The following is a 22,929-nucleotide window of genomic DNA, read 5'->3' as shown; positions in this document are numbered from 1 at the left end:
GCAGTATTTGGGTGGTGTCTTCTGGAGGTGCAGTATTTGGGTGGTGTCAGGCTGGTGGTGCACTATTCGGGTGGTGTCAGGCTGGTGGTGCAGTATTTGGGTGGTGTCTGGCTGGTGGTGTAGTATTTGGGTGCTGTCAGGCTGTAGGTGCAGTATTTGGGTGATGTCAGGCTGGAGGTGCAGTATTTGGGTGGTGTCAGGCTGGTGGTGCAGTATTTGGGTGGAGTCAGTTTGGTTGTGCAGTATTTGGGTGGAGTCAGTTTGGTCTTGCAGTATTTGGGTGGAGTCAGGCAGGAGGTGCAGTGTTTGGGTGGTGTCAGGCTGGTGGTGCAGTATTTGGGTGGTGTCCGGCTGGCGGTGCAGTATTTGGGTGGTGTCAGGCTGGAGGTGCAGTATTTGGGTGGTATCTTTTGGAGGTGCAGTATTTGGGTGGTGTCAGGCTTGAGGTGCAGTATTTGGGTGGTGTCAGTTTGGTGGTGCAGTATTTGGGTGGAGTCAGTTTGGTGGTGCAGTGTTTAGGTGGAGTCAGTTTGGTGGTGCAGTATTTGGGTGGAGTCAGTTTGGTGGTGCAGTGTTTGGGTGGTGTCAGGCTGGTGGTGCAGTATTTGGGTGGAGTCCGTTTGGTGGTGCAGTATTTGGGTGGAGTCAGGCTGGTGGTGTAGTATTTTGGTTCAGCCTCATGGTGTCTTTCTGGTTTCTAAATGAAGATGATTTGGGCGACTAAGCAGAGCTGCCCTTGTTTAAAATGTTTATGGGATTTAGTCACATTCTGATGTAGATAATTTCATTTTTACACAATACCCATTGTCACCATGCGGTTTTCTCCCCCCAAACATGATCAACCCGATTTGTTCAATGTATATCCTTCCCTTATTTTCCACCTGCTCTTCAGATGAAAGCATTATGCTAATGTTTCCCTTAGTCTTGCGTTCTTACTCATTCAGGCCCTGCGTAGGTAGTGGCTCTCAGACTCTAAAATGGACAAATACTGATCTGCCTAGCAGGTGCTACACAGATGCAAACTGATTATTAAATCATCTGGATGGCACATATAATTCACTGTGTCATCTATACTGGCTGATCCATGCAGCATAGACCAGCTTTGCAATCTCAATCTTTGCTGTACAATAACTAACATGGATGGCAGATGGGATTCTTTGTTCATGTGGATTATTATATGACATTATTAATTTGGTTATGTAGAAAGTAATCCAAGGCATTTTATATAACTTTAATTTTTCATTCATATATCTGTATATTTACAGAAGCTATTCAGGTTAAGTAACTGTCCCAAGGCTGAGACAACAGTGGCCTGCCTCCTTAACACTGTGTCACATGCGCATGTGCAAGTTTGCTTGTCATTCTTCCAAGTGGTGAGAGAAAGAAATTCAGAGAAGAAATTCACTGGATCCCACTGATCTACTGGATCTAACGTGGTCACACAATATCCATTACAGTCCTGTCACTTGGCGCTGATGGCTCTGTAAACGGTTCAATTGAGCAAACATGCTGGTTTGCTCTGTATAAACCAGGGATGAGGAACTGTTGACTTGACAGGGAATGCCCTCGTGTCTTTAGCATACAAATATATGGGCCAGTCCATTGCAAATAGCAGGCTGAGTTTTTTTTTTGAGCTTGCAGGCAGATTTGTCTGCCTCTTGCTACATCAAGGAGTCACCAAAAAAGTCTGGCGTGTCGAAATTAAACATCAAAATCTTTCATCGTCGTCTTTTTCAGGGCCGTTTCGCGGTACATAAAGAAAGTAAAATGCTCACCCAGTCATGAACTGCGCTATATAAGGCCTCTGAAGTTTGATTGATGGAGATCGGGCTGAGCCCCAATCCCATTTTTGTTTTCAGATCATTCATGGGTTCACCAATCTATTCATTTACAGGGGAAATATGAGTCTGTGTGTCAAACAGATGCCTGTCGCCACGGGCACAGTATACTTTCACTGGCTGGAACCGTGCAGATTAATATGCACAGTGCTGGGCCCCATCCCAAACCATGCTGACTCAATCACTCAATCTGCCCCATGTGGCCAGCCAGCACATCTTTCAGTCAGCCCGTTCCCATTGGCCCGGGCCTGGCTCGCTACTACAGCCCAATAAAACGGAGATATTGTCCGTTTTTCTTATCCGAACATCGATCGCCGGGTACCGATTCACGGATTACACTGAGGTTTCAATCTTGCGCGCATCGCGTTATCCCCGAACGCGGCAGCGTAAACCTTCAATGCTGCTTCGCCCACCGGCTTGTCCGTCGAGAAGAAGTCGGCACGAGTCCTCCCGATATTGGATCCTGTGGCGAGTTCCGTACGGGGTGAGAAGTTTGCTGTGAAAAACAAAAGCGAAGATGCTCTGCAGCTCACCGCCGCCGCCGCCGGCATCCACGTTCCCTAACAACCAGAATAAACACGCTCAGGCTGAGGGACTGTGTCAAAAGAAGCAGAGGCGCCCCTTCGCCGCTGTCAGACAAGGTGCCTGGGGGGCAGGAGTTCGGCGGCGAGCCGACGCGGCTCTAATGCACGTGTGCGCGGCTCGGCGTGCTGATTCAGCCTCCCTCCCCGTCGCGGTGACAGGAGGTCGCCCGCTGTCATTTCCAGCGCTTTTGAGAGCCCGCCCGCGGAGGCACAAAGGCGCTCGCTGAAATATGCGACCAGCCGGGGCCGCGAGCCGCGGGGCCGTCGCGGGGCCGTCGCGGGGCCGCCGCGGGGCCGCCGCCGAGGTCGTCTCCCCTGTGTCTTTGTGCGCGGGAGCGTCGAGGGCTTATCTGTCCTCGCGAAATAAAAGCGCCTCACTTTTCAGACCGCACTCAACCTCGCCGGGGCTTTGTTGATGCGAGGGTTTGGCCTTCTCGCACCCACTCGGCGGAAGAAAACGAGTTTATATGTCAGTGTCTCTCTGAATGCGAATTTCTGTAAATGCAGAGAAGGGGGATAAAGGCTGAGGAGAAATCCTCCCGCTTAGACGGTGCCATAGCCTGAGAATCTCTGATTCATTCCTTTTAAAAGCCCGTACGAAGCTATTTCTCCTTGTCTGTATTTCTCTTTTGTCATGAAAAGGTGCTCATAATGTGACTTTGATTATCTCTTTGAAATGTGCAGACTAACAGGAGCAGTTAGGAACTGAGGCTTTTCCAGGCCATGTGACCAGATGGCCTCATACAGAATCTGAGGTCTGTACGAAGGTCTCACCCTCTTCTTAGTGAAAAGAGCAGTCAGAATAAGAGAGGTCTTTACCGAAAGACCATTGACTCATTTTCCCCTTCTCATTTCTGTTCTTATCAGGAGGTACAAAAAATAAAAAATAAACACAAAAGCAAACTCCATTCCATAATCTTGAGCTCAGCCAACACAGGCACAGGTTTCATGGCTCCTGTCTTCATGAGTCTCTACATGTAGTACATACAATTTCCAGAGCTCACCTCAGGGCTCCACTTGTTGAGTTAATCTTTGGATGTTAATGATACTCATTTTGACTATAACATTTGTATAAATGTTTATTTCGTTCTTTTTCTGAATGTCCCAATATCTCTTGTACCAGACTGCCATAGGGGCAGTTTGGAACAATTGATTTTTTTATGACTGAAATACTTTTTTTTATGATCCTGTGAAAAAAATTCAATAAAATCTTCAAAAAAAAAAAAAGTTTCCCCTTTATTTTCTTATTCACACACAGTTTCCTTTAAATGTGGATATTTATATTTGTGTATGAGCCCACATAAAGTTTCTAAATCTGTACTTGACTATGTCCTGTTTATCTGTGTCTTGTATATTGGCAAATCTCAGTATCCTTTTGTTTCTGTATGGAGTGTGTATATACAACCATCTGATAATGTGACAAACCCTCAGCGGAGTCCCCAGAGTGATACTTCCTTCCTCAGCACACAGCAAAGCGTGTGTTACCGCTGCCTGGCAACCAGCTGGAATGGGCCCAACTTTGCCATGTGTGTGCATGTGTGTGTTCCAATTTGGGGGTGTGTCCATGAAAATGTGTATTTGTGTGTGACCGGTGCCATGTGGGAATGCGTTTGAGTATGTGTTCTTGGCCATATTCCCATGAGAGAGAGCGTGCGTGTCTCCTTTTATTTTGTCCTGATCCCTGTTCCACTCCACCTTATTTTAATGCCCTTGTACAGCACTGGCTCAGAATCTGACCACGAGTGAGTGAGTGAGTGAACAAGAGAGAGAGAGAATAATTGAAAATGTAAATCTGATACCTGTTAACTCCTCTCTATGGTGACAGTCTTTATTTCATCCAAAGTTGAATCCAATGTGTGAACTGGATAAGCATGTTTTTGGGCTGAGTTTTCTTCACCTTTATTTTTTGTAGTTTCTTAATATACAAGTCTGCATTCCCCTTTTTAAAAAAAATTATTGCAGTTTTAGTCTTCAGAGCACCACACAACACTGATAGCTTATATTGTGTGGTCGGGGCAGTTGGTGTCCCATTTCTGTTGTGGCTTAACTGATTTTCCACAGAATATAGGCTGTGGTGTGGATTTGTTCCACATGGCCACAATTCCTTCCCAATCAGAGAAGCTAGTGTACAGCATGAATGAAGTAAATTGCAACATGTTTAAAATACACTGTTGTGTTGTGAGTGGTAGTTATTTAACATAGTTTGTTAAATTAAATTTTAAAAGTTGTGGCCGAAACTGCGCTCCTCCCCTCTACCAATCAAAGCTACTATAATAGTGGAATCATTAAACTCTTTCATATTGCCAAGTAATTTATTGCCACATCATTTCATGAACTTTCTGCGACATTTCTTTCTTACATTAAATGTTCTCTGAAAGCCCTCTGTCTTGTTGGTGTGATCTGTATCCCACAAATTGCCTACTGCTATAAAAAAGACTGCATCAACACTAGACATGAGCGTGTATCCATGTTTATACATCATATGAAATCCATAATTTGGATAGAGATGTGGTATTAATAGGTTTAATAAATTATTAACTAATGTGGTATCAAAAACAGTGTGAGAGGAGGCCCAATCCACCAGAATTGCATCATGAAGCTCAGCAGCTGACAAGGAAATTGAGGCTGAACTTCTCATATTTATCAATAAAAAGGCATTGCATCAACGGTTGCGAATCGGCGGGGGAGGGACAGTTATTAGTTAACAATTTTACCAATTAACTTCCTGGACTTTTAGGGGGTCAGTGATGTTACAGGCTGGCCAATAAAAAAGGAATGTGCTGGAATCATGTTTCCTTCTCTCACTAGAGAAAATCTGTAACTTTTCACTGGAACCAAAGAATTCATATACAAGGCAACCAGGTTTTTATTTATTTATTTATTTTTTAAAGTAAAATAAAGGACCATCATCAGTAAATCAGTTAAAAGTGGAGGAAGAGGAAGAAGGATAGAAAGAAATAGAGGGGAAAGGGGAGTGAAAATGGACCTCTATAATAATAAACACCAAGTTGTATATGACTGTGGGCTAGGAATCCCAACAGCCTCCATATGCCTTCATTCTCTACAGCATAACAAAGCAGCACTCCAATTTTTACCCCCACCTATCTAAACAGGCATATGGGGCCTCTATTTTTTTCATCTCATTCCCCAATAAAATCTGGGGGGCTACCTTTCCTTTGCATTGGACAAGGTCAGGTTGGCCAGTAACTCGTCGTCAGGAGCCCTGCATAGGAAAAAAACAGCCTTGCTGTGCGGCGCCACGCAGCCCATCCCCCACGCGCAGAAAGCAAAGTTGTGCTGCCTCTGCTAGCTCGAGCAGGGAGGCAGAGAGAATGAGGAGAGGGGGTGGGGAGAGAGGCAGAGGGGGGCCGTGGAACGTGGTTTGTCCTCGTTGAATTATTTCTCATAACGTTTAATCGGAATATAGACCGCTCGTTTACGGAAGTTTCACTAACCCTTCATCGGAATATATCTGTTCCATAGAGAGAGTATACTCTAGTTTACTGTTTTTGTGATTTGCCGTGTTTTGTTCTCTCACAGTTCGTGTCTGTTTTTTCGTCCTTACTTCCTGCTCCCTGAATGGTACAGTCCATCCCCCATCCTCCTGCCCTTTCTCTCCCTCCCTCACTAACTGTAATTCCGCTCCTTCCTCTGTAAAGATTGAATCCTCTTTTGCTGCTGCTCTCGTTTATTTGCCACTGAGCATTTGCGAGGAGGCACTGTCATGTAAACCCAGAGTTGCAGTCGCTCTTTCCTTTTGGAAAAAGGCCTGTGTGTGTTTGGTTGTCATAAGTACACTTGCAAATGTTGCAAGCAGGGGTGTGGGAGCATTTTAATACTATTTTTAGATTAGCTCTCCATCGATAAACATGCCAAGTGTGCATACCCGGTAACTCTCACATGCATACCCAGTCCCAGTTTTAAACTATTTTAACTTGGAATAAATAAAGTACTCCTGTTAGCTTTAATGACCTAACCAAAATAATGATTTTTCGATATAGCAGCAATCAAAACAGTGTATGTATTCCCTCATCATATTTATAATAAGTTTGTATGCTACTTTCCGAACCTCTTACTCTGCATTAAATAACACTTGTTATTCAAAATCGCCCAAAAAATCGCAATTCTTAAAGGAAATGTGTGGCCCTGTCCCGGTCCGGCTCCTCTGCTCTGTTTCAAAACTCCGTTTCGTGTTTTGCGTCCGTCCGTGAGCTTCAGTAAAATGGCTGTGTCTCGCGGAGCCTCGTGCTGGTTTGATCAGTTTCTCGCTCACAGTCTCGTTCTGTAACAGAAGCCCCCCCACATTCTGTGTCGGTTAATTTCATTCCCAGGATCTTTATTTATATTCTCTCCATAACTTTTATTTCGAATCGGAACCGGGAGCGGAACCCGGATTCGGTCCGGTGTTTGGGGGGAATGAACTGGGACACGGGTACATTGTTATAAATAATTGTATTTATATTCAATGCTATTGAGAGCTTGGTAGAGACTGACTCGCTGTGAAAGAGAGAGGGATATCATGGCCGCTCAGGTCGCCAGCGCCGCCACTCTCAACACTAGCCCGCCTTCCGAACTAAAAAAGCCAGATCGGGACCCCCAGGAGGAGTCGGTACCGGGGGAGAAGCAGCATGAAAATAAGGAACCGGGACCGGAGAGCGGATCTCCGGGTCAGAAGGAGCTGCAGGACGGGGCCGATGTTGGAAATGCAGGGGGAGGAGGCGATCCTGAGTTGAAGAACGGGAACGGTAATTCGTCCAGACTGAATAACAATAATAATCAGAATGATTCAGGGGGGCCCGAAGGCAATAACCATCCCGGGATGGCACACCACCACCCCGCCGGTTTTCCACCACCTCCATACGGATACAGTCAGCACTACAGCCGGGCCCCTTTTCATCAACATGGCGGACAACAAAGCCCTGGCATGGCAGCTGCGGCGGGGCCGGCAGTGCAGCCGGGTAGCATGATGGACTCGTACCAGCCCAATTCCCACGACCACGGCTTCCCTAACCATCAATTTAACAACTACAACCCTTTCCCGAACCGGACTCCTTACCCAGGCCAAGGGTACGCCATGAATTCCCCGCGAAATAACCAGCCTCCGGCGGCTGGGGGGCAGCTAGGCAAGCAACAGCCAGCGGGAGGGACTACAGCTATGGCCGCCACTTACAATAATCAGAGGTATAACATGGGAAACCCTCAACCCACTTCCACCCCGACCCTAAACCAGCTCCTGACCTCTCCCAGCTCTACGAGGGGCTATCAAAACTACCCACCAAACGATTACAACAACCAAGAAGGGGCTAACAAGGGACCAGCAGACATGGGCAGCAGCAGCCAGTATGGTGGGGGCCACCCGGGTTGGCAACAAAGGACCCATCACCCGCCTCCAATGAGCCCAGGAAATAGCGGACAACCGCTGAGTCGAAATCAGGTAAACTTTCATGTTGATCTGAACCCTGGTCTCTATGGCGTGTGTTGCAGTATAAGCTCTCTGTAATGGTGTAGATAGCACACTTCGCATTGGACCTGCCATTGTCTCTCTCTGACTCTCTAAAATGGCTGCCTCTTTGCCTTTTCCCTACACCACCTCCTTAACTGCATTTATCTCGCAAACAAGCTCTTTTCACTCCCAGATAATAGTCTTTTAAAATACTTGGGCAACGAACCTAGCCCTGGGTGGTCGGGGGGGAAGGAGATGCCACTTTTATGGACCTACAATAATGACAAAACGCGTATTTTGTCGACTCCGTATGTCTGCTTCGAAATGCGGCTTAAACGTAATTAAAACGTGTTTTTCTGAGGCTTTTCTCCTATATAGAGATGAGTTTTGTCACCAGTCCTAATGGATCGTGTCAGATAACACCTCCCTACCAATAAGTTAATGTTTGTTCGTAATTTCACGAAATTTGCATATTTGATGTAATTATGGAGAAAAGTCGAGGCTTTGTACTGGCTGTTCCGAAATACTCATCGTTCGCAAGGAATTAATATGTGGAGGTTTGTTTGAATGAATAAGCGGCTATATGTTTTTTGTGTGATATTGCAATAGTAGATTAACACATTATTTGCTGTTCGTGCACTGACGCCCGGTTGCTTTTTGAAGAGAACGGTTTTATTCGGGCCCGGTGTGAGAGAGCGCTGATGTTCTGCTAGTAAACACGGCCAGTGATTTGAGTAAGTGCAGATTGCTGTGGGATTTGAATTATGGAGGTAAAATCCTACTGTCAAAGCCAGGAGACAGTTGGTCTTAGGTTGACATGCTAGCTGAGATCTGATTGGCTCCCCGTCCGCTGCTCCTGGCCATTTATAATTGCATCTGATGTAATGCTGCAAAAATCCTGATTAGCTCCTATACTTCAACACAGAAGATAACAAAAACATCTTAACCACGCACATGGTGTCGGCCTTTGCCCAAGGATCCCGGCTTTTCTTTCCTGAACTCTAATTTCTGAAATGTATAAGTTCCGTGCTATGAATTGGTTTAGTGTGATATTGATCAATATAATTTTGTTATCTGTCGGTCATTGTTATTTATCACAGCTTTGTAACGTGTTATACGACCAACCCTCCTCCAACATCTAAAATGAAAAGGTCTCTGTGATGTTGAATGAATGAAATATTTGTTTGTCCTGCTATGAGTAAGGAATTTTGTTACTATTTAAAATTTGGTGTCTGAACATCTACTTGTGGGTGTGTTTAGATTTAATTTCTCATTCTCCATGCTCTTTTTTTTGGTAATTCCAAATTTTGTGTTGTGTGGGAATTAAATGGTATTTCTAGTTGTTACTCATGCATGGAGGATGCAATTTGTGTTTTTCTCATCAGCTCTGATAAACTTAGCATATTATCCCTTCAATTAATGTTGTTTAACCATCTATATAGTAATCTATTTTTTGCAAGTTCAGCATTGTTCAGTATTGCACACGTCTAATATGAATTTAAACAAATAATCTCTCTTAGGTTGTAACTAATTGATACATAATTATATTTTGGTTTTATGGTATGTTATGCTTATTAAGCCTATTAATGTACATGCTTATTATAATTCACGTGAAAACATACAATTCCTGTTTGAGGAAGTTGATCAATGTGCACAACGTGATTGCAATTCCTTGGAGATGCTTGTTTTACTATGCAAGGCTCTACACTACCATTTTTGGCTGGACCGCAGAAGCGGGGCCAGCCCTACAAAGGTGAATGTCTGTGACTGAGTGAGTGATGAAGTTACACCATTGGTCAGCCAAGTTATGAAGTCACGCCATTGGTCGGCCGGATCACGTGTGTTAGGCCCAGCCATATACTAGGTTTTAACCTGCTCTTGTTTCCCAAGGAACCCATTCGCTCTTAAGTTATATATTTTTTTAGCAGTGCGCAAATGCATGCCTATTATCACATGTGCTCCTAAATTAACCCCCCCCCCCCCCAGTTGGCACACACCAATTTTCAGGAGCAAATACTCCTAAAATGGGAGCACTGTCGAGCCCTGCTATGTCTGGTGTCAGAACGGAGATGGAGAAGTAACAAGAGTTCTGTAATGGTCCGGAATGGGTAATGCTGCGGTCATTTTTTGAAATATTGAGTAATATTTGGTATTTGTCCCTTGTTGGAATTGCACACGATCACTTAATGGACACACCTGTGTAGTTTTGCACCACCCCACCATATTCCATAGCTGGCTAAACAAATGCACGTTGCGCTGTTGTAGTTTTGCGGCCTTCCACGCCAGGCGCAAGGTGTAGTAACTCTGTCTTTAAGGCGTGAGCCTCTTCCTTCTTGTGTCATCCAATCCACCCGCTAGCAATTAAAACCCTTCCCCGGTGCGGTGTTGACAAATTATCAACAGCCATGCCTCAGCATTGGGGAGGGGGATGAAGGGGGTGCGGGGGGGGGCAAGCGCGGAGTTTGTTTTGCGGTTCTTTCGGGAAGTGGCGCTCGGAGCCGCCGTCTGCAGGATTAGACGGTCGAGGGCACCGGTCGGGGAGCGGCGCGCGGGGCGCGGGGAGCCAGATGCGCCTGGCCGTTCTCTCGGAGTTTTGTGAAAGAATCTGTCACGCCGCAGTTGTGTTTACAAGCTGCCAAGGTGTCAGCCAAGTGTCACCGCTTTGTTCATTGAATAAGGTTTATTTTTAATTCAGAGCCGGTAACCATGCCGACTGTAGTATTTCCTGGTGTCAGACCTGTTGAATGCTGTGTTTGTGTTAGTGGCAACATGGGGTGAGTTTTTTTTCACGATTTTACGTTTGGGGGCGGGGGGCGTGGGGGGGGTTGGTAGTGTAAGTGGGCTTGAATTTAATCGGCCCATAAACTCGTTCAGAACGGTTTTTGGCACTTACTGCGGTTTGCTTCACAGCATTTGAGTACAACATAAATGTAAAATAATGGTCAAGATTTCAGGCCTTCTGGTGAAGTTTGTTTGTGAAGCAGCTTAAAAGGCTTGGACTCTAATGCTTCACTGCATCTTGTTGATTGACAAACCGACGGAAAGGCTATCAAAAAGATGCTGTGATCACAATGTCGGCCTATTTGGTGTAGGATCTAGTACTCCCTGAAATGTTTCCAGACGTAAAAATGTTTCATTGTGGTATCTTGCGAGATTAACTATTGTCTTTTCTTCTCTGCACAGAGAACATTTCTATGTTCAAACCAGTTGTATCTTCTGTTTACAATATAATGTTTGAAGAACTAATGTGAGGGTAACCTAGCTCAATGCATGGAGTTCAGCTAGACATATCGACCAAACATTAGATGCTAAAACAAACCGTATGACTTGTTTGCAGTTTATTTTTCCCCAAGGAGACCATCATCTCATCAGATACGTTACAATATCTGTCTGATGTTTGTTTCCTCGGTTTTCCTAATTAATTGCAGTGAAGAGGTGACGTATTGGTCCTAGGTTCGTTTTCTCAAAGCGATTGTGTCTGGGTAAAAACCATTTAAATGAAGTTGGATGTACTGCCAAGGCTAGCAGAACCTGTGTAAAACGTTTTTGTTTTTTTTCCACACTATGTTCAGTGAAAATGGTTGTGGTTAACTGTAATCTCCATTGCCGTATAAAAAAACGTCTGTAGAAACATGCAAACTGTGCTGATCTGTGGACCGTGGATCTGTGGAAAAGGTGCTAAGATAGCACATGAACTGTGTATGTGGATCAGCCTATGATAAGCGAGAGAGATGTGTGTATACAGGTGGAGAACTTTAATATCTCGAATATCTCAGAACTTGTGACCCAGTGTGTGAAATCTTGGCTATAGCCATTGGTTCTGCTGTGCTGGGATATGGATCTAGAACTTTTAGAACAAGATTGTCACCCTCCACCGAAGGGCGGAGTCTACTTTCATTTTACACGTTCTTTTGAAGATGTTGCCCATTTCTCTTGTACTCTTGTTCCAACCGTAGGTACGTCTAATTATTTCTGCGTATTCCGTCGGTTTGCGAGAGTGCACACTTGTTCTGTGAAGCGCATACCGTTGGCTAACCGTTTTATTTCTACTTTTTCCATCTACGAACTGTCAAAGCAACAGCACTGGAGGGCTGAGCAGTTAACGCTGGCAGGCTGCAGGGTACTGCTCAGCCTGAGGAGTTAACCGGGGCTGATGAGGAGCAGTTGCTGCTCGCTGTAGGCAGTCATGAGAGGACTCCTGTGTGTGGTACGGCACTAGCATGGTGTGGATCCCAGGCTTAGGCTACGCTCGGCACGAGCGCCTTAACGGTGTGCGCCACTTGGGAATCCTTGAGAAAAACTTTACTTGACTACATGTTTTTTTGGGGGGGGCAAAAAAACAGAAGGCCCCTTCAGTGAGATGAGTCTTATGCAGCCTGGCAGTTGCTTGTGGTGGCGTCGCTCGTCGCGTTCTGCTTCTGAAACCACTTCGGGCTCCATGAAAAATGCATCCAACAAACGCGTACAAACAAAGCGCAGAAACGGCAGGCAGAAGAGCGCGGATATTAAAGCATTTCGCGATGCTATCTCCGTGGGAGAACCTTGCGGTAATCAAAGCTCTCTTTTTTTTTCGCCTCCAGTAAGTGATTTCCATATGTGGCGGGCTCGCCTCTCTGTACTAACTGTGTGTGACTGTGTGTGAGCCCAGCTCTCCGGTGCTCGTGTACAGCTCTCAGGATGTCTTTGTGCAGCATATGCTCTGAGCAGGTAGGAGAGCTTTCCCTCTACAGCCCTGTCACATGCGGCCAGATGGCTCTCTCTGGATGGATCTCGCTGGCTTTGGGGGGCTTTCGTTGCCCCTGCCACCGGTAGGTGGAGCGATTATGTGGTCGTCCGTCAATCATTTTGTCAGTCTCCATTTCTGTGTTGCCTCTTGGTTTCTCAGTCAATGGGATACTTAAGAAAAGTTGTGAAAATCTAATGGTTTGGATGGAAGTCACTGGAACGGTTTCCTCCTGGGTAAGAGAAGATATGATTTTTGGGATTCTAAGACAAGGGGCCGTTTCTCCCCATTATGAGCCGCCCCAGCGTCTGCTTCAGAGCGAAAGGCCGTGAATGACTTGGCCTGCCTGGCTCTGCCTGCGGGGTTCTCATTGGATGGAACAAAATCAAGAATTTCTGATGTTTCCTAACTTTTCAGGTTTAAAGTCCATGTGCTCGTGGTCCAGTGTTATTCTTCTGGAGGGGCATTGGAAGGCTGAAACACTGTGCCTCTGGTGTTACTAGAAACGCTGTGCTTTCATTTAGGAGTTGGCGTTTGGTTGGGTTACCTGCTAATGAGGCCTTTGGAAGGGGGTTGTGGCGTTGAGTAGCATTGGTTTAGCTCTGGTGTTGGTGTTGTAAAACATTTTTTTTTTACGCTGGGAATTTTTTTTTTGTTGGATGCGTAGATTCTAATATTCGACATGGAGTCCGGGATTCTGCATGGGTGAACTCGTGGCATTTACGGACTGCAACCTTCCTGACAGGCCGCAGTGCTGAGGTGGTACAAGACAAGTTGACAGTCCAGTCACGTCCAGAACCTGTCCACAGTGGAGTGACGTTGTCCATGTTACAGTATGACACGGGCTAACGGGCTCCGCCGTCTTTCCAATTACTACAGGCCGGAAGTCCGTCTCTGTCTCCAGAGCGATCCGCTGTGGAGGGTTTAGTACTCCCGTTTCGCATTGGGTCATTTGAAACAAAGGGGGAGGTATTTGTTCAAAAACCCCAATATCATTTTAGCTCCTTGAAAGTATGAATGATAATGACAAGACTATGAGAAATCCTTTGATATTCAGAGTCCTTATATCTGGTATTTACTTCCCTTTCTTCTCTTTGCGGTTTGTTATTAGTAATTATAACTGTCGTATAGCTTCACCTTGAGGAGCTTTAAGTGATCTGACGCTCCCGTATAGCGTACTAGCAGAGCTGTTCAGCTGCTGAGCAGGAGGTGCTGTGTGGCTGACACGGGCAGGTCGCAGGCAGGAGATCAGCCAGTCACTGCTGTTGAGACGGTGTGGAAGGGGGTACCCTTACCTGCTGAAATCCTCCCCTCCCGGTCAATGCCTAATTAAGTGTTCCCCCCTCGGGACTCCCAGCCACAGTGGGCCACACGCGCTCTGGACTGCATCCGAGCGGCGGGCAGCATTGCAGTACAGTGCACGAGTGACTCGCAGGAGCATGCCTGTCGCCTGCCCCTCGTGATTCTGCCCCTAGTGATTCTGCCCCTAGTGATTCTGCCCCTCGTGATTCTGCCCCTCGTGATTCTGCCCCTAGTGATTCTGCCCCTCGTGATTCTGCCTCTAGTGATTCTGCCCCTCGTGATTCTGCCCCTCGTGATTGGGAAGGCAGAATAACAGGTGGCAAAGTTAATCTGCCCTATGTAGGAAGCTTTATTTGCCTTTATTAATAAAGTTAATTAACCCTTTTCCCTTACAAATTTCGTCCATGTTTTCTGTAATGGATGGTGACCGTGAGTGAAGGTGCATTGCCCTGGCTGGGACTAAAAGCTCTTTCTGGCAAATGCCGTATTGGAGTAACGGAGGCCTTTGGTGGGACCGCAGTGAGGACCGGAACCATGGCCAGGCCAGAGCCGACAGCGCGGGTGGCGGTACAGGTTCAGAGTCCTGTGCTGGTCACAGAACAATACTTTTGACCATGATTGAGGGATGACTTGTATTTTTCAGTGATAAATGTTTTGAAAGGCGCTCGGTGTTTCAGTTTGTGTTTATATTTACTCACCGTGGAGGAAGACGGGGTGGCGTCTCGGACGCTCGCTTTGAGAGAACGGCAATCAGATTTCATTTTCTCGCGAGCGGCGGAGCTGTGGAAGGCGGATCGTGCCGATAACGGACGCGCGGCCCGCCCACCGCCGCGCCGAGCCGCCGCGCTGATGCAACTTCCACCCGCCGTCGCAGAGGAAAAGGGCCGGGTTGGTTCAGCAGGACCCAGAGCTGCGTGAGAGCACGTGCGGTCATGTCCCTGTAAGTCTTCGGAAATTAGGCTAATAGAAGTTTTGTGGCGGGAAATGAGGAGATGAGAAGCGAGGGTAAGTGACGTCATCTGCTATGGTGTGATGCAAATTGTTTCGAAGCGATGCAAATCTGACTTGCCCTACTCCACGAGGTGCTTTGATGAGGTGTTTTTCAGTGTTTTTAACTGGGGGTTGAAGTCATGTGAGTAGACCAGAAAAAAATAGTTGTGATGGGGTAATATTGGGACGCTAAATCGAGAAACAATTTTAATTGTGGAGTCTGAAACAAGAGTTGCTATGGCATGACACAAAATGTACTGGGAAGTCTGTAATAAATGCAATTGGGATGGAGATGCTAGAAATTCAGAAACAGTTAGTGGAATGTTTAAACTGATGGTTATTAAAAGCTAAAGTACAGTGAAGTTCATTCTGATTTCCACATTTCTTTTCTGGTGTTGCATTGAGTCTGACCCATAAGTAATAAAATAAACTAAATTTAGAAGAAAAGAAAAAAAATTAAACTAAATGCCACATGAAAATTTCAGAAATGATGGTACTACATGGAAAGACTTGCATATAAAGCCTTGTAATAACCTTTTTTCTGTTAAGTGAATGTTATGATAAAAAATAGCATTAGCATCATCATCCATGTCATTGAAACATTTGAATGGTTAAATTTGAAAATGTTCTGGAAAATTTTTATAATCGAGACTTAATGGCAACATCCTTATGTGCAATCCCATCCTGCTCCAAGGTAAACAACGTGCCCTGTAGGCAATTCAGACATTTTAGCTAGCTGTTATTTATAAGATATTGCGATTTCATATAGTTTCATATGGTTTATACCAAACCCAGAAAATTGGATTGCTAGCCACTGTGCGCTTTCATTTATTTTATTCCGAAAAATAAATTAGTGGAAAGTAAGTGCTTCTTTGTAGTTTGCTCATTTGCAGCAACCGACAAGCAAAAAACCATTTAGGACGACCAATAACAGCTCTTCAACAGAGTGGTTTTGGATAATCATGAAGAAGCCATTGTAATTCCTTGCTCCTGATTTGGGGGGTGTATCCTGGATAACATGTTTCATGTTTATTTGTCTGAATGCATTGATTGATTATTATAAGATGGACAATTAAAGGGTAGTGCAAATTTGTCCATGTGCAGACGTTCAATCAGAATGGCATTTGTCTTCAGCTGATGGTTTCTCTGACCTCCACTTCATACTGCTTTTCAAATCCATGATTAGATTTCGGTAGTGTCAAGGCTCTGTTGTGTAGATTGAATATTAGGCCGTCCATGATGGGATAACGCATGGGGATGTGCAGTTCATCATTCTACAGAATTGAGGCCTGTGCACAGTGAAGTTTGTTGGAGAAATAAATTTTACATTTTGTAAACTAACATTTGAATAGCTTTGTTTTTAATGTAATTTGTTCATGTAATTTTCTGTGCAAGCTATATTAAGTGTTACATATGATATTGTATTGCGTTTTTTATTTATTTACACTTTTTCTGGAAAGTAGCCTAGTAAAAAGGTTGTATATTGGTTACATTTATCAGCAGTTTTTTTTGCGTGTATCCTATTTCTTAATCCTGAGGGAGTCTGTACTTGAAATCATTTTAAAATGTTGGCAAGTTGGTACATTGTTAGTGGAGAACACCTACTTCCCCTGTTTTAATTTCATGTAGATATAATATGGCCGATAATTACTGTAGGTCTGCAGTAGTGATGGGTACGAGTATTGGATTTTGATCGATTACTCATTGGATACATGCCTACTCAATCTTTTTTCCTTGTAAAGGCTATGCATGTACAAGTATGTATTAATTAATTTATCATACAATATGCTCAAAAGAAGAAACACTTTAAAAATGAACACATTTGTTCATCTAATATGAACAGAACAAAGCAAATATATATTTTGAAATGCATGTACTGATTGCAGTTTTATGGTAAGCCATTGTCTAAGCGCGACAATACAACGGAATACTAAAGTAACTGAGCATAACACAGTTGGAATGCCCTGTGTGGAGGGAAATAGCCTGAGGCAAATTTACCTCCGACAATTGCAAAGAAAACATGCGTTTAAAAATATCCATTACAATGGAAAAGTTACTTTCGTATTCCAACAAATATCCCATACCCGATGCCACTTAGCAGCGAACACGTCTTTTTAGCACCTCAGCCAGGCTAGCTAATATTCAAATTCAAAATGATGAGTCAAAATGATCTCATAGCATGTGTGTTATCACGGATAGCTAGCTAGCCAACTACTGAATTATATTGAAAACTGAGGCTAAACTATAGGCTAACTATAGTCAAGCTATAACTCGACTAGCCAGGCTACTCTATATACTGTCCTTCATAGACATCAAGCCAATCCTGTTGCAGATATAATTGTGACTGTTGGCTTGCTTGCTCTAACAAATTTCCACTTTATTTATTGAATCTGACTGATACGCATTCATTGCCGGGTGTATATGGAGAAATAATGCACACGTCCCAGCCAATCAGTATTCAGCCAAGCGGTTGTATATTGGTTTTGTGGGCACGCAGCATTTGTGAATTGAGACATTATGCGGTCACTCGATCTGTGAAATCACCATCATTGAAAATCACCATCCCCAGTCAGTATGCCACTTTTGACATCATGTGTGGTGTAATTCTAAAATTCTAAAACTGTTGGTCATTCATAAAATGCACGTTGTGCGCCCTCACACATGGCGTGTTTACACTTTTGTTTACTCTATGAAATCAGATATTTTGGTCCTTGTCCCTTAGTAGACCTGGCGCTCTGCACAAATTGAAGTGTAATTAAATTCACAGCAACAGATGCGTATTAAACTGTTACGCTGAATTATTTCTTAGCATTCTCGCGCAATAGCATTGCACAACAACATAAAAATGTTTGTCCTGTTTAATACAACTGCCCAGCCTTAAGTCCGTCTCTGAGTTCTAAGTGCTTTCCATCCCTGTGGTGTGACTGGGCTACAGCCGTTTTCACAATTTATTCATTTACCGAGTGAACACACTCCTGGGCTAATATGTCTTATTGCTTCTGCCGCAGGAATTACTAATATTTATTTGCATAGCCCTAATTTGGAACAACCAGTATTGCTGCCATTAGACATTATACACGTGAATTAATCTGAACGTGTCCTGAAGTGATTTGGGTTCGAGTGCTTTGGTTAAGTGTGCCCCAGTTGGGATTTGAACAGTCGTTGTCCTGGTCTCACGCCCAGTTACACCGGCATCACACCTCACTGCTGGCCCCAGGTGTAATTACTGTGTGTGGACAGGCGTGGAACTATGACCTTGGCTTTGAGCAAAGTGTCCCCTGTAGGACTTGGCCTTAGTGGAAGGTAACTGGGGCGGTTTACAGTCCTGGGTGAAGAGGCAGACCCGATCAAACGATCTCCGGTGGAGGGCCTGTGAGGAGCGCTCACTTGCACACCGGGGCGTGCTGGCCTCGGCGCCGGTTCCGCGGTCTTGCGTCGGCCCCGCCCCGGCGGCGGTGGAGACGCGCGGCGGTGGCGGCGGGTCAGCGGGTCGGGGGTAACGGGAGTGGGATGCGTCTTCCCGCCATGGCGGCGGCGCGGAGTTCGCCGGAGCGGCGGAATGCCGTTCCCCCTGAGTGATTTTCGTCACGGCAGGCGCCCCCCCCCCTGGGTGATGATCAGCGGTGCCTTCCCTGCTTGTTTGCCTTTCAGGTCGTCTCTTTCCACTGACTTAACTGTCTGCCTGTCTGAGTCTGCGACTCTCAAATGCTTCCCCGGCCCACTTCCTCTGCGCGTTTGAGTGTGCGCCTGTGCTTGTCTGACGCGCCCCCTTTATCCAGTCGGTAATAATGGGTTGTTTGGCTGCGATGCGCTGTCTGCTCCTCTCCTCTCTCTGAATTTCGGCGGCTCCTGAGAGGGGAGGCGCTCCCGAGCTCACGGCCAGGCCTCACGCGCGTAACGACCCCCTATTCTCCGGGGGAAGTCGTTTAGAGGCGCGCGGAGAGCACCTGCTCGCACAGACCCAATCTCGCCTTGAAGCCGCTCTGCAGAACCGTCCTGGGGGGAGGAGATGAACTTGTAATTAGTTGCACCTCTATCTTTGACTTATGTAGGCCTTCAGATATTTTACTCCCGTTGTTTTTGGTTTTGTGTCGCTTGGTGCGTAGACCGACTAGCCGTTTCCTAGATACACGCGATATGGTTCCTCCTATGTCTGTGTGAACTTTTTGAGCTGACATACCACATCTCATGGGTTAAGTGAGCTGGCTGCACACCACTGATTTGGTAAGAACTAAATGAAAGCTGATGTGGTCAAGAACTTTGGTTTTAAACGCAGTCCTCTTGAGGCTTGACTGGTGGTATTGGTCAGGTGAGCCGTCCCCATTGGGTGTTGTTAGAAACCTGTGTAAGTGTGGAGAGAGACTCCAAACTGTGCTCTTGTCTTGTCTTCAGGCTCGCCTGTGCAGCCATTGAAGGGGGAAGCTCCATTTCTTCCAGAACTTTCGCTTTTTTTAAATCTAGCTCAGCTTCCTCTATCTGCAAGTTTGTCTCTACGAACCGTTTGAAACATTCGCGTTCCACGCGCTGGGCGAACAGAGCCGTCATCAATTTCCTTGCGTTTAAATAGCCTGGCTGATGACTTATTGATAACGCCGTGCCTAAAAATACCCCCGTCCTCCTGCAGGTAAGACTGTGCGGTGGAAAAGGGCGAGCCGGAGCGCAGAGAGGGGGGAGACGGGCCCGGGACGGGGGGCCTCCGCTGAGCGAGAGGGACCCCTCTCTCCAGATCTGTGTTTACAAGCGAGCGGAGCTAGACGTTCTGTACACATTGACTGTAACATTTGGTTCTCTGAGGCCGCGTGACCTCCCCCCCCCCCCCCGGTTTTGTCAGGAGAGTGCAGGTGACAGCCTTTCGCCAGGGGAGCCTCCGCAGCGGCGTGCGCCGTCAGGCTTCCTTTACCGCTTTAAGAGCGGCGGGCCCCGCGCGTGAAAGCGGGGGAAAGCTTGATTTCTGGACTCGCAAGGTGCCAAAAGCGTCTGAGTGAACAGGGAGGGGTCCGGGGGCTGCTGATAACGGGGGGGGGGGGGTCACGTCAGAGGCTCTCAGGCATTTTGGTTAACGGGCTGGATTTGGCTAAAAATAGACCAAACGGGTTCAACATTGAAAATCTTTGATCGGTCTGTTGAAAACAAACCGGCGACCTCTGTCCTGTTAACAAGCATGTTACGAGGCTAATATCGCTCCATACTGCCGCAGTGTGCGGTCTCTGGATTAACGTCTACGGTCGGTTTCGAGCTGCCCGCCTCACACCCAGCCCCCTTTTTGTATGAAACCATCTAATCTGTTGTTTTGTGAGTGAGTTGCTTTATGACAGACAGTGAATTATTTTTCACTTGAATGTTAACATAGGCTGGACATGCACTAGGTTACTTGAGTTTGGAGCACTAATCAGAGGCTATAGGATTTGTCAATGAGGATCTCTCTCTATTAAATGGGGTGTTGGACACACAAACATCCAGTTATCTCTAAATGTAAGATCCATGGTGTGGATCCGCGGTAACATTTCAGTGTTTCAGGTAAGGAGTGCAGTGCGATTTTCAAGAACAGGTCCTGTTTGTTTATTTGGTCTTTCTGTATCCGTACTCTTGAGGTGGATTTTAAAATTCTGCTCAGGCTGAGGGGGAAAAAAATGAATCCGGACCGTGTGAAAATCCATTCGTCGCGCAATTTGTAATTAGGCCAGCTGATTAGTGTGGCGCGCTGCAATCAGCAGCCATGCAGTTTAACGTGTGAACCAATCACTTCACTTTCTCCATGTCAGCTTGGATATAGTTGGCTCAGAAATTTCCAGGGAAGCAAGGAGAGTCGTGATGTGTGTGGCTGTGTGGGTGTTGTAGTCCTGTCATGTAGCGAGTTAGCTAGCTAATGTATAGCTGATGCTTCTGCTGTACTGTGTCGCAGCCTCTCGGCAAACGTACCCCGTTAAATTAGAAGTATCTATTAGGCCGAACTCTTACTGCTAACAGCATAATGCATAGGGTTTATCTGTCATTGACAGTTTTGCTAGTTAGCTATCTATTTCTATTGGAAAAATAAATACAGCTATCTTCCCTACAGTATCTTTTTTTAACATTTATTGCACTTTATGATATAATGATACTTGGTTTCATAGATCACATATGTGGTATCGCTAAATGAGAAAAAAATAGCAATGCTTTATGAAATGTCCTGTAATGGCATTAGAAAACATTACCATGATGCATTAAATACAGGAGCAATAACTGGTAAAAACAAAAAAGTGAATCTGAAAGAGTGCAGTAATAAAACGGCACAAAAATGTAAACTGCAGCAATACATTACCTTAAATTGAACACAAGTGGTCTGAAAAGCAGCATTACCTGAATAATATAATGTTACCATATTCACAGTAAGTAGTAACCTCCTGGAAGATATACACTGTACTAAGTACACTCAGAATTTAGCATCAGCATCAACCAAATATCCACAATACTAGGACACAATCATAAAAGAAGCATTTTAACTCTTACAGCGATAAAGTCGATTTGAATATTCAAATAAGCTAATATGAAATTAAAGAACGGAAATGTCGACCTAGATTATGGAATATTTGCTAGGAAGTACTAGCTTTAGTTGTGATCAATCACGTAAGCTAACCCGACCAACCAGCTAGCGAACCAAAGTGGAGAATTCTTCCATAAGATGTTAGCTAGCTAGCCATTTATATTGACATTTACAGCTACATTTAAAATTATAGGCCTACTCATTTTAGCTCTGTTAATTTAACCAAGTTTTGTTCCCTAAAGAATTCTGAGTATATTTATCCATAGAAAACCAGTTGAAATAAACACAGTGAATATTTACGCATTTTAACTCGAAAATGAACATTGGTAGTGGGAAAGGATAGAAATTTTTATTTTGTTGGTACAATTATTTTGTGCTTGCTTATTTTATGCTTGCTGAAACGGAAAGGCCGATGTCTTGTCAGCGGCTTGCTTTATGTTCTAGATGCTTGGGTATGCTAAGACCATAATTCTCATATTTAATTAATGTCATTGTCTCTGGTCTGTTGCTGACGTTGGCACTGCCCGTACTTCATGAACACGTGGCAGTTGTTCAGTGAAGAATTTTATTTTTCTGTGTGCTCTAAGTGGAATTTTTGTGTATGTGCACAACACATTTTGGTATGGGAAACACTGAGCTTGTGTTAAAAGAGACCGTGTGGAAACATGCCTGGCTTTCTAAAGGCTGACATATGTTGTGAAGATTTTTTCGGTCGCTAGCTTAAATAACTTTCTTCCCGTGCCCCATAATTTCCAGAAAATGTATTTTCTATGATCTTATTTTTCTCCCTGATCTTGCTTTGCTAAGTTAAATGGTAACTTTAAGCCCATCTCTGTTCTGCAGTGTCCGTGTTGGTACGGGAGGACACACGAATGCTGGTGTTGAGTAGAAAAGGATGGAGTTTGGCAAATGCTTTTTGTACAGAAAGTGCACTTCTAACTCGGTCATCGCAGACCGATCGCAGGCACCTGATTGGCCAGCAGAATCGCTGTTGATTCTGTGAGGCAGGGCATATCCTGCCATCTGAAGCCCTCCCTCCCTGGGTGACAGTACTGCTGAGCGCATGTAGTCTCTTAATGCCATTTGACTCCATGATTTCCAGACTTTCAGGTTGGGTGGATTTGCCACATCTCAAGCAGCTAGCTATGTGCATGGCATACATGTGCATGGGCGTGGACGTGTAGAAACGTGTGCAGCATGGCCATGTGCGTGTGTATATACGTGTGCAGTATGGCCATGTGCGTGTGTATATACGTGTGCAGTATGCCTGTGTGTATGTGTGTATAAACGTGTGCAGTATGGCCATGTGCGTGTGTATATGCGTGTGCAGTATGCTTGTGTGTGTGTGTATGTACGTGTGCAGTATTCCTGTGTGTGTATGTACGTGTGCAGTATGGCCAACTGCGTGTGTATATACATGTGCAGTATGCCTGTGTGTGTGTGTGTGTGTGTGTGTGTGTGTGTGTGTGTGTATATATGTGTGCGGTATGGCCATGTGAATGTGTATATACGTGTGCAGTATACCT

The 22,929-nt window shown here is 45.2% G+C and overlaps 1 protein-coding gene across 1 annotated transcript in view; it reads left to right on the top strand.

The window, feature by feature from the left end:
• Positions 1 to 6,637: 6,637 nt before the first annotated feature.
• Positions 6,638 to 22,929, top strand: part of arid1ab (AT-rich interactive domain 1Ab) — a 52,905-nt gene continuing 36,613 nt past the window's right edge. Inside the window, exon 1 of the mRNA XM_064348093.1 lies at positions 6,638 to 7,856. Coding sequence (XP_064204163.1) covers positions 6,942 to 7,856 — 915 coding nt within the window. The 5' untranslated portion in view covers positions 6,638 to 6,941. The remainder of the gene's footprint in view (positions 7,857 to 22,929) is intronic.

Source organism: Anguilla rostrata, chromosome 8, assembly GCF_018555375.3.
Source record: "Anguilla rostrata isolate EN2019 chromosome 8, ASM1855537v3, whole genome shotgun sequence".
In the NCBI taxonomy this organism is placed as follows: domain Eukaryota; kingdom Metazoa; phylum Chordata; class Actinopteri; order Anguilliformes; family Anguillidae; genus Anguilla; species Anguilla rostrata.
Note: the sequence above shows the minus strand (reverse complement) of the source record. Positions and strands in the feature narration are given on the sequence as shown.